Below are 12,556 nucleotides of genomic sequence, written 5' to 3' on the forward strand. Positions count from 1 at the left end.
GCACACAACCTTCCCTGAGACCTGTGAGTGGCCTAGGAGCACACGTGACTGATGAAACACTCCGAGTTGGTAACTCAGATAACACTCCAAGCACTTTGCAAGCCCAGGCGAGCTGATGTCTCAGTTTGACCCACTGACTTAAGCTTTCCCACTCCGAAAGAAAATTATTTATTTTGGGGTGGGCTGCAGGAGAGGGTAAACATCTATTTTGAAGGAGAATTCAGCAACAAAAATGAAAAATCAAGAATTTTAGCCCTTGTTCTAGGTTGCTTTATTTTTCCATTTAAAGATAATTTGAGCATTACAGTTAATAGGGAGACCTATGAAATAACTTACTACGCAGGCATTTTACCTTTTTAAGTCATTAAGCCTATACATTATGGTGCAATTTACAATAATAAAAAAAAAACACATTCAGTGATGTATCAGTCATTTATTGTTTTGCATAAGAAGGTAAGATCAGGTTTCAGGTAGGACATCAACCAAGGACCTGATGGCAAATTCAAGTATAGAGCTTGGTACAATATTAAAAAATACTACCATTTGTTTGACTGTGGCAAACAGCTAAAACACAATAAAAACATCTGGACTTGACTGTCAAAACATACAGTTCTCTAAAAACCCACACAGCACAACTTGAATATGTGGAATATTGGAAACACGTTTAGTCGTCTTCGTTCCCAAATTCTTAGGAGTCAAAGGAACAATTCCCAGCCCCCCGCCGCCTTGGTATCCCAGAACAATTCAGCACGTGGGCTCAGTGTCCATCAGGATAAGCAGGCTCCTGGCCTGTCCGAACTGTTGGGCTAAGACATTTTTTTGCCTTGGCCTACTATTATCTCTGCCTGCCTCACAGAGGCCAGTGGCTTTGATTTTTTTTCTTTTTTTGAAGCAAACACTACAATAATGTTGATTTTCAAGAGCCATCTAGCAATTTAATTAAAACTATTTCTCACTCCTCAAAGACTCTGTGCACATTTTACTCTGTTGGCTAGATTTGTGGTTTTGTGATTCGCTTTGTTTTGCAGGTGTTACAATTCAGGAATCAGCTCCTGGTTTGGAGACGGGGCAGGCAGCCATCCATGTAGGAGACTCCTGCCAGGACTGTGCCAAGGATCAGAGGGTCAGTGTCTCTGTAAATGCAGCACAGCGCCGTGCTGCTTACTGTTGCCCAGCACCGCAAACCTGTTGTAGAAGGTCCTCCTAGACCACACCGACCCAGGAATGGGAATTAAATTAATTTCAGAAGTTCAAGAAAAAGAGCCTGCAAGACAGCCAGAACTGTTTCTAACAGGGAGTTTGCAGATTATTCTAGCATCTATTTGTTAAAGAGAAAAGCAGGTTCCTTACATGAGTGTTATTGTACACTAATGCTCTGAGACAGCCCAGGTTAGAAGCAGTGTTAAGAGTGTTTCAGTAAGGACAAAAGCCCCTCTTGTTGGAAATGGCCAGATCCTGAGAGACGCTGAGTGCCCTCTCAGTTTGGGCTGGTTGCAAGAGACGGTGAGGGCACTCGGTGTCTCGCAGGCAAAGGCAAACAGACCCGCTGAATTCCAGATTCCCTGAAAAAATAGTTTGATTTTCAGTAATTAAAAAAAAATAGGAAACGTTTTCTCAACTCACATAATCTCCATGCAATTAATTTAATCAACAAATTTCTATTTATGGTACAAAAAAGTTTAAGTCCACCAGGAAAACGGTGAAATTTGACAAAAGTTACATTATAGCTATCCAGGCAGAGCACGTATCTGTGCTGGGATTCAGTACAGCTGTAATTCCTGCATAAACATTTCCAGACTCCCAGGGATTTTGCTGTTGTTGCTTGCATTTCATTTGTTTTATATGACTCTAAGCCAAATGCAATGACCCACACATTAAATGTGCATTTAGAATAAAACTGCAAAATCTGATGGCTTTATCAGCATATGAACTGAAATAAAATATTTACATGGAATGTTGAGCTCCATTTACAGAGACAGCGTTTCAAATTACCCACTTAGTAATCTCCTCAGTAAATGATCACATTGACAAGAAATCTAAAACTTAACATCCCTTTTCAACCCTTTCATAAATATATAAAGTTTCACTAAATTCTTTTTCTTTAAACAAGACAGCTATATTCTCTTTACAGATTAACATGAAATAACGGTTTCCTGTTTGAATGCCACAGATGTGTGATCTGAAGTCAGCAAGTTCCTATACACATTCTATACTTACAAGACATATTCAGAACACAATGCACAGGTGTTACTTGGTCTTTACAGATGTACTCATTTTCTGCATATCAGTAGTAAATAAAGAAAAATACCAAATTATCTCTATTAAAAATACATCATCTAATATACATTTGCTTACACTGCCACATCAAATTTTAAAATGAGGTTTCCAACTGTGTCTGACCAGTGACAAGGGTATTTTTTACAGTAAAGTCTACAGCATTAATTTATTTTTGAGTGAAGACAAAAGATATGGTTATACTACTAGAAAGTATCATCACTACATACTAAACAATAAAAAGAATTAATCTCTTGCAATTGCTTCCCAGATCTCCAAGGTTTCCTCACTAATTGTTTGAAAATTTCTGATGGGAAAACTGTTCTAAAGGATGCTAAAAATGTTTGAAATCCATTAAAAATAAAAAGTTACTCTGTTGCTATTCATACCACTTTGCCACTGGTTTTACAGAAGATTAATCCCAAAGACTTTGAAGCTACATACATAGAAACTTGCATTTTTCCCTATTTAAATATTCCTGTGAGTTTTCTTTCTTGTGCCACAAAGCATGCGTACAAATATTTTCAATCCATGCATGCTCACAGCAGAGTATTTCACAATTAAGCCACTGAATACATCTTTCTTTCCATGACTATATAAGTGCAAAGGAATACTAAAATCACTCTGTACATATAAGACAAGGTTCACATCTAGAAAAGTAAAAACACTTATCTTGATACGTAATTAAAACTACGATGTCTTCCTCATAAAAATGTTGGTCACTTTTGCCTGTTTCAGTTCTCTCAAGCACTTAAGGGGTAATAACTTTCAAGTGCTGATGTGCTCTTTATGGAGCAGTTACGCTTAAAACCACCAAAGTGCTGATCTCCAGTATTAATCAGTATCTTCTGAAAACTCTCTGTTAAAAAAGCTTATCTTGGAAATACACAGATGATGACAGAGGTGTCTGGCAGTTTTGTTACACTAGTATTAGCTCACTTTATGGAGCATGGTAAGACTTCAGTTTAATCTGACTGTTCTGCCCCAAAACGGTGGGCAGGAGGATTGAAGACCCAGGAAAACAAGACCAGTTCCAAGAGCATGAAGAGTGTACCTGCTGCTCAGGTAGAGTTAGAAAGCCCTCCTACCAAGAAAATGGCTGTCAAGTAATGCTTAACCATGCCCCATCGTTAGATGCTGAGACAACAGCAGATGTTTCATCTGTTTTATACGTTATTATGAATGTAGCCAGCTGACGGGAACCCAGAAGGTCTCGGTCTCCAACCTGTCAAAAGTTGTTTTAAGCTCACTGTAAGCTGTACCGAGGTCATCATTGACTATCACCTTATCAAAAAGGTGGCCATACTGGCTCTCCATCACATGGGCAGATTTAATCATTTCTTGAAAATCTTCTTCCTAGTAAGATCAGTGCAAGGCATAGTCAGTCCATAGCAACATCACATAAACTCATTCAGTGGTAAATGCAAAGCTACTTGCTTATTTCTCAGATGGAAACTGTACATTTAATAAAAAGAATTATAGAAATTACCATTACAAGTGATCTCAGAGAGCATTCTCATGAGTAGACTTTGCTCAACAGGCAATTCTTTCATCTCTCCCCTTGTAGTGACACAATTAGTCAATGCATAGTAATTACAGAGACATTTTCTGTTAGCAATACCAGTGGAAAATGTTTCTAGCTGTTTACTTTGATGATACATTTAGAGTTTCATTACTTAGGCCTCAGCTTGCTATTAGCATGCGATATATTACAGTGCAGCCTTTATTCTTCTAAGGGCTTGGTAGGAGCTGTCTGCCTGGGCCTGGTTTGAGCTGGCTAAGTGCATTCCTTTTCATGTTTGGGGAGGGAACAAATCTTACGAATTTAATTGTTTACATAATTCTGAGAGATTAAACCTGTCCTAACTAAGCAATGTCCTGAAGGTTGCTCTCAAGAATGAACTCCTCTTACATTTCATATACCATAGAAACAATATTCTTATAGCGCATTATTTCCAAACTATTTCAAATGCATATTCTGCACAGATACAGTCTGTGACTATATCCATAACTCAGTTTGAAATAAAATCTAAAAAATCCTAAATAATGCCTGAATGGGGGAAAATCATACACACTGTAAATGTAGATAAAAAGTCTAATGATGATCAGCTTTGCTTTAGCTTCAATTAAAACATGACTTCATTATATTTCAAGGAAGTAAATAAATTACTGTTGGGTAATCTGACTAATATCTTTTTCTGGTTATTGGCAAAAAGCAGCATTTTTTACTTGCTTAGATTTTTCTCCTTTCTTACAGTGTTCATTTCCCTATAACATTTAAAAAAATTGTTTCTCTTATCCACAAATATGGGCTTTTTATTAAATTTACTTTTTTAATTGATGTTTTATATTTGAGCTTTCCTCTAAATTTAGACCCAATAATACACTTGATAAAACAAGGAAATTCTTATACTTGAATAAAAACATCTAAACCCACATACAAATTTTTTCAAGGAAATCCACAGCATTATTTCTTATAAAAATATAGTTGCATTGTGGAGGTTCTCCAATGACATAAGATCAGAGGACCATGGAAATGTAAATACCCACACGCATATCAAACAATGAAAACATCACAGTACATTTGTGATTTGAGAGAGGCTGGGAAACAAGAAGATACTATGTGTAAGCCCTGACAAGTACTGTTGATGACATTCAGTGATCACCTTTATTTTCAAGGCAAACTACTACATGAAACCCTTAACAAGTTCTCGTGTTTTACCATGCCTAAATATACTTACTGTAAAGGGTTTTGCAGTTCCCTTATCATCTTTACTTGAAATAATCTTGGCATTTTTTCTGGTCTCTCTCAAACGGTCAAGTGACGGAGGCTTTATAAATATAACAAATGGTTTAAATTCATATGTCCGTAAGTGTTTCACTGTCTGGGAAGAGGAAAGGTTTCAATTCATTAGTTTACTTTGCACAATGGAATTTACCATAACAAAAAACTCTACACTAACCAAAATAAACCCATAAAGCACTTCTAGAAGGCTATTTTTCATTTACTGCCATCCCGCCCTGGTGACCGGCATTCATTCACGTAAGGAGAATTTTCACGTGAAGGGTAAGAAAACTCTCCACTTCCACCCAGGCTGCTGGGAAATGCCACCAGCCCGGCAAAGGTTGGGCTTCACGCTGCAGTGCCACTGGCAGCGGGAGGGTGGAGGAAGGAAAAGTTCAACACATTTTAGCAGGAATACTGTGTACCCATGAAAAGCAGTGGGAGAAGGTGTCTGTGACACTCGGTCACAACAGGTCAATGATTTGTTCTCTTCAATACGGTGTGTCCACCACACAGCTCCTGCTGTTCGCTCTTCCCAAGTCAGTTGAGTGATGCTACGTATGGAGTTAGAGACAGGTCTACAATTGAGACTGCGCCCAGAGTGAAGCAGGGATGGGATGGCCAGCAGCTTTCTGTCCTACTCACACTGCCAGAGCCCACAGTAAAATACCGTGTCGGAGAACGGATGCCAGAATGGCTCACAAGCCTGGGTCCCCGAGAGAATTTAGTGCTTCACTGGAAAACAAGGCTATGCTGGACAGGCAACAGTCTTGCAGAGCAGCCTGGCAATATCAACCCCAGGAGCCCCTTCCCAGCTCCCCTTCTCCCTGGCTTGGGGTCTGGCTTCCCCAGCTGCTCCTCTGCCAGAGCAGTCCCCCTGCCCTGCTCCTCCGGCACAGCTCCACGTCCAAAACTGCCTCGGGAACTGTTCACAAGCTGCTGGGGTTAAGAAGTCACAGGCTGGCCACCCTTGGAGAAGAAATACTTTGGCTGGGTTTAAACAAACTAGTCCAGCTCCTGGAAGCACTGTAGTTATTAGCAGCATAAAAATTCCCAGTGGAGCTGTTCAACAGGGTTGAAAGGCAAGGTCAACACAAGAACAAATGGTTTAGAGAGGAATGTTCTTAACCATTATCCATCCAACAACACATTTAGTGTGTTCCTTGACTCGTGTCCACCCTTCATGGAAACCCTCTGCATGAACGGTCCAGTTAAACATGTGAGAGAGAGTTGCTGGACTGGAGGATAGCTCAAAGCCATTCCGAAACCGAAGTCTGAGAGAACCTCTAACCCAAACGAGCAGAAAGATGAATGAAAATAGAGGAGCATTTTGTAATTACATCTTTGATATTTATGCTGCAGGCTTTAAATTCACTTAATTACCGAGCTGAATACTTGCCAATATGTATTGAAGTTTCTTTCCTCTCTTCCTTTCAGAGAGCTTTGCTGTGATAGAGGTACCCAGCAAACCCACTCAACAGCCATTCAGTGTGGAATAAAATATACTTTTTTAGAAACAATTTTTTCCTGGCATCCCAATATGCAATGTGGGGAACTACAAGAGTCCAAAAGACATGCTTACTTACATGAGGCTGCACATCCAACAAACAAACTTTGTTTTTAGCTAGAACAGATCGAACAGAGTCTAAACTTGTACCATAGTAGTTATTCTTATACTCGCCATACTCGATAAACCTGTGGCAAAAGGTGAAAACAACTGGAATCATTTCCATTTTCTCCAGAAAAAAAATTACCAGTTTGGTTTATAAGATCTACTTCAGGAGCAAAAATATTTTACTTTACATGAGAGCTTTACCATGTTTTATAAAGGAAATGCTGTCAAGTACTTCAGCATGTCAATTTTAAGAAATCTTCTACTTTACCACTTTCGAATCAGTAACACCTGCTTGTATTACAGTTAAAGAGAAAAAAGTACTGTAGTCCAACAGCCCACTAATGTTTTCCATCACCTCTTTTTCTGATCTAATGCAATGTAATAAAACAGTGGATAAGCTAAACAATAGAAACTACTGAAGTTTCATTGCACATGACAGAATATCCAAATTCTCTGTCTCAGTAGAGGAGGAGCAGCAACTATGGTGCTAATGGAACCAAGGCAGCTGGTTATGTGCTATAAAAATACAAGCACTATTTGCCAAAAAAGCAAAGCACAGTTTGAAGTTTCAATAGAACCCGCAGCTTTGTGTCTAATACACTTTTGCCCTCTGAAACACTGGGGCAGAATTTCAAGCTATGATATTTTACAGACAGGAGAGCACGATGCTACCATTGTCTTCATTTTAGTTTAATTTCTGGCGGGTTTACAGGCAGGGGCTTCACTGTAGATCTCTCAGTTCAAAAGCAGAGGAAGTGCCTGGCCTGAAAGAGAGCAGAACTATGCAAACATAGGCTCAGGCACGTTTGCAGCACTTCCTGGACCCCCCCTCCTAGAGCTGCAAAGCTTTACTGCTATGACAGATGATGCCCTATTAAAAGAGTGCTCCCCCATCCTGAACACCTACAATTTCAGTGTCCTCTTGATTAGCTGAAGTACTGGAAATACTTGGAAGCTTAGAAACAGTTGTGTTTCCACACACTGCTTTTTTTCCTCTGTGTTTTTGCCTGCTGCTTTGAACTGCTTATATATCAAAATGTAATTTAACACATCTTCAAATCACTGCAACTTATATACACTTTGATTTATTATCTAAAATTACAACCCGCCCCATTTTATAATAAAGCCATTGTTTTAACTGCGGTTCTAGTTAAAATCTCTTCAACGTACTTGTTATTCTGTACGTCCGTCTCGAACAAGTGCTTGGAAATGAAAACGTATTCGACACCGTCACTTTCTTGGCTTCTCCTTGGTCGGGTAGTGTCTGCAGTTTCATTAAATGAAAAAAAAAAAACAAAAAAAAAACAAAAAGGAAAAGATGCACAAAACAATATAATGCAAACCAGTTCAGGAAACTTTGAAAAGCACACAACCTTTGTGCAATACTAAGTGTAATAGTTCCCTAACTCCTGACAGACATTAAGGCTGCTCTGGATCTGGTAGGCAGCACACAAGCACATGACAGGGTTGAGTTTTAAAAGAGTGCAGGAAGAGCAGGAAAAAACCTACTGGACAAGTATCAGATTATCATTTTTATTAACTAGTGGAAAAATCCAGTAAAATGAGGACAGCTGAATAACAACAGGAACAGTGGTCCACAACAATTACCCCAACCTCGCCACTTGTTAAACTTATTAGCATATGAGACCATAAAGGGAAACAAAGCTCACCAATCTGATTTATAAAATGTTATGTTCATTAACAACACTTGTAGCTATGGTGTGTGAAGCATGATAATAAAAAAATGAGGTGTGAGTTTTATGTTTTAGTGCTTTTCTTTTTTCTGGTGATCAAAAATGAATTCCTTTTTCTTTCAGTAGCCTTGTAGTATTTGCACTTCTTACTTTCCCTCAAGTACTCAGTACAAAGGTAATTTATAAATTCAACTTATTTGTGGGGTTGCCACTTATGGATAACGAACTCATTTGAAAGTCCTATTTAACACAAGTTGTGTGTTACAGCATCATGCATTCTCCATCACACAGGAACACACACAACCTACTTGCAGAAACACAGCCCTGAATGTCATTTGGTATCACGCTCTTCTTAGGTTGACACGAAGAGGAACACTTCCAAGACAAGAACCCCAGTTCTCCCTCCAATTCCTGACTTACTGAATTTCAGGGAGAAGGATTTCTTTACATGTTTGTTTTAAATTACAACCACAAATTTGGAAGAGAAAAGAGAGAAGGCAGCTTGATGAATACTGGCAATTTTTAGAGAAATATTTTTGAGCAAATGATTGCATATGTTTCAGTGTGTTAAATATTTGGGAACATCTGCCTTTTTTTGTTGTTGTTTTCAATACCCAGCTGAAGCAAATATGTGCAAATGAGATGACTTGCCAAAACCAAATGTATTCATTTTTCTACCTAGCAAATTCATTCATATATATACACTTTATAGAATATCTGTACTTGCAAAAAATTTGTGAAAATGTCTCCCAAATTCAGAATGTTGGACCCATATTTTTGAAAGATCCCTACATGAGGCACAAGTAGAAGTAGAAAGCAAACCAAGGAATGAAATCTAACTAAAACTGTCAAGTCCACCCCATTAAAGAAACCCCAATAAAGTACTGTGGAAGTTAATATAGAATGATGTTATTCAATGTTATACAAAGTAACACTACTTGGTCAGATAGGGGGAAAGAGGAAAAAATCCCCAAATCAACTTTTCTAAAGCTAACCAAAGGGATTTAATTCATTTATTCACAGGATTAAACTGTTTATCCTGAGTCTTAATTTCTCAGCCTGTCTAATATATAAAGGCCACTTTGCTGAAAGCAAGCATTGGTAACAGAGTACGTTTCACTGCTTTACAGCCAAATCCAGGGTGTTCTTCAGCTGAGTTTCATTTACTAAACCTCGCTGACATCAATCATGTTAAACTTGTACTAAAAGTCTACTGCAATGCCTCTGAGCCAAAACGTCCTATCAGTTTGATCAACGCTATTTAAAATACAACTGCAGCAGCACTTTGAAAAATTAGAAAAGCAATTTGGATGCCAAGCATGGATTTAGAGACCCAAATTTGAAAGTGCCTTAAGGTAATGCAATAATAAAGGATAATAGCACAAATATAGCACCAGGAGAACAGAAGTGTATTTTTACTTACGTGGCACCGTTACCCCGTAATGCTGGGTGTCACTGATCAGCAATTTCCGTTTCAGTTCATTCAGTCCGACCCCCACGGGACCTGAAAGAAAAGACTTGCGCTGTTTCCCAGCAGCCAGTTCTCTCTCGTCTCCAGGTATAAGTACTCTCCGAGATAAGACCACGTAGCATACAGCTATAATATATACTGGCTTTTAATCAGAGGCATTTGGAAACGCCCATGGTTCTCGCCTCTCCTAGAATATACGGCGCCGACAAATTTCAGGGGATGTAGTTGGCAGTTACTCTGCTCTGACTTTATTACTGAGGAAAAATCATGAAAAAGTTGACAGCAAAGATAACTTTCTTTTTTACAGCAGCTACCCTCAACACGCACCTGTCTCCATCCTCAGCCCTACTACAGACCCCTGCACCCTAACCTGCAGCTTTCCAGCACAAAAAACGGTTTGGCTGTTCATTTTGCCAGAACATCCCCAGCTCACAGACCAGAGGGCCCCAGCTGGCATACACAAAGTCACCCCAGAGACTCCGCACTCCACGTGTCATCGTGGCCTTTTCCTCCTCCCTTCGGCTGCTGCATCCCTTGGCTACACCAGAGTCCCCTGAGGAGCACTGCTCCCACCTTCTCCCCATGCCTGGGAGCACTGTGCTCCTTCCAGCCCCGGCTGCCAATGGCAGGGGCATTGGAATTAGATGATCTTTAAGGTCACTTCCAACCCAAAACCCCCGGCCTCTGCCTGGCTGTAGCTGTCACCCTCCACCTTTTGACTGGGCCAGGGTGGCATTGCACTGGGAGAGGAAGGAAGGGCAGCACTCCCCAGGTCACAACCTGTTTGGGATGTCTGGGTTTCTTTCTTTGTGGTTGATTTACTTTTAAACTATGCTTGTCTCCTGCCTGCTGTCTGAACTGGTCCAAGACAAATGTTTTCTTCTTCACATGGCTGCCAAAGAGAGACCACTCTTGGAAAGAGGATAGCAGGAAGAAACAAAGACTGCACAGAATTTTTTTGACCCATCTCCTCCACCTCCACTTGAGTACTGCTGTCCTAGAAGCCGCTGAGCAGATGTTCTTCTTGGCTTTCACGTTGTCCCTAACTCTTAGTCATTTCCCAGTGATGCTTTAGGTCTCAGTGAGGGCACTCTGTCCTGTGAGATCTCAAAGGCTCCAATGGGCAATCACTGCCTGCCTCCCGGAGCCCTTCGTGTAGGGCTCCAGCCTGTCTGGCCCCCTTGGTGATGGGGCCATGGCGTCATGTGGGTGAAGGGAGCTCAGCTCTGCGTGCTTGTGTGTTTCTGATGGTTCAGTGGCTTCGTTTCCACAGAGCCAGGTCAACAGCAGAACGCAGAGGAGAGTGAGTCATTGGAACCATATCCCAAATAATACAAGGATAATACCTGTGGTTTTAAGGAAAATTCCTGCTCTTCTAGTAGAAGTGACACATTTATGCATGGAGTGCTTCTTAATAGAGACATTTTATAAATTAGAAATACAAAACCTAATAAACATTTTAATGAAGTAGTAATATATTGGTTAATTACTAGTGAGAGTCAAAAAGCAAAGGCTGATGCTTCGGGACCAGCAGGTGCCTATTTATAAAAACGACTGTCCACCCTGTCTGAAGTTAGAAAAACATAATGATGAAAAGCAAATGCTTGCTACTTTGCTACTGTCCCCAGACTATGGTCTCTCTGTAAAATCTTAAAGAGTTTCTGCATGTATAATTTTTATATGCTTACGTAAGTTAAACACACAACTACGTTTCAAGGTCCATCTCTGACCTGCCTGTAAATTAATCTATCAGTATGTATAAATGTTTATTTAATATGGTGTACAGCAGCCTCTACTGGTGCATGTCTGCAGAGGAAAGCAATGTGTCATGTAGGTAATGGCATTACTTTTGTTCTTTTTTTAAAAAAAAAAATTTTTTTCCTTTTTTAATAGTATAGGTATTTAAGGCAAATAGGGATTTTTATAGGAAAAGTAATTAAAATTCTCAATATATCTTAGCAAAATAGAATGAAACAAGTAGAATTCAAATTAAAAAAAAAACATTATATTCTTTTCAAGCAAAAAATTGTTCCCATCAAATCTACAGAAATATTTCCTCAGTCTACATGCTGTCAAACCAACAATATGCTTTTAGCTCTATTTATATATAAAGAATTCAGCCTTCATTTCCTGCAACAGATCACAGAATCACAGAATCACAGATGCTTTGGAAACTTAGATCAAATCTGTTTCCAGACCACAACCTTGCTACTACTCTGTCTCCTCTTCCAGATTACCATTTAAAAATAATCTTTAACTACTGAAAGGTGTAGATTCTTCTTGTTCAGTGCTGTCTTCGCAGAACTCTCGTAACTGTAGCATATGGATGCTGAAGGCTGATTCCTAATTAGCAATGCCATCCATTATGCTGGTTTTTACACTACATCTCTCAAGTGTCATATACACTTTTATTCTGAACATTCTTTTCATTTTGATGCCACAGAGAAAGATGCCAGTTTCTAATGATTATTAATCTGAACACGACTGGGACTCAAGACGAGAATAAAGCATCAGGATTGAAAAGGATAATCCAGATTCTTTTACTAAAATGACAGGAATGTGGGATCCATGACTGTAGCATAGTTTTGGTTTACTATAGATCACCCCAGGCAGCAATATTTAGAGCTACGGTGACAGATTTAGAGATATTTTATTTATTTTTAGGTTGCTTGCTGTTGCATGTTGAGTCACGTAAGCTAAGTAATGGTCGAATCCTG

The 12,556-nt window shown here is 39.4% G+C and overlaps 1 protein-coding gene across 6 annotated transcripts in view; it reads right to left on the minus strand.

The window, feature by feature from the left end:
- Positions 1–247: 247 nt before the first annotated feature.
- Positions 248–12,556, minus strand: part of MPP7 (MAGUK p55 scaffold protein 7) — a 173,782-nt gene continuing 161,473 nt past the window's right edge. For all 6 annotated transcript variants that reach the window (XM_068405478.1, XM_068405479.1, XM_068405480.1 and 3 more), the window contains 5 exons: positions 9,792–9,872; positions 7,845–7,938; positions 6,646–6,754; positions 5,016–5,159; positions 248–3,630 (listed from right to left, as the gene is read on the minus strand). In XM_068405478.1, the coding sequence (XP_068261579.1) occupies positions 3,451–3,630; positions 5,016–5,159; positions 6,646–6,754; positions 7,845–7,938; positions 9,792–9,872 (608 nt within the window). In that variant the 3' untranslated portion in view covers positions 248–3,450. The remainder of the gene's footprint in view (positions 3,631–5,015; positions 5,160–6,645; positions 6,755–7,844; positions 7,939–9,791; positions 9,873–12,556) is intronic.

The sequence above is a fragment of the Nyctibius grandis genome, chromosome 7 (assembly GCF_013368605.1).
Source record: "Nyctibius grandis isolate bNycGra1 chromosome 7, bNycGra1.pri, whole genome shotgun sequence".
In the NCBI taxonomy this organism is placed as follows: domain Eukaryota; kingdom Metazoa; phylum Chordata; class Aves; order Nyctibiiformes; family Nyctibiidae; genus Nyctibius; species Nyctibius grandis.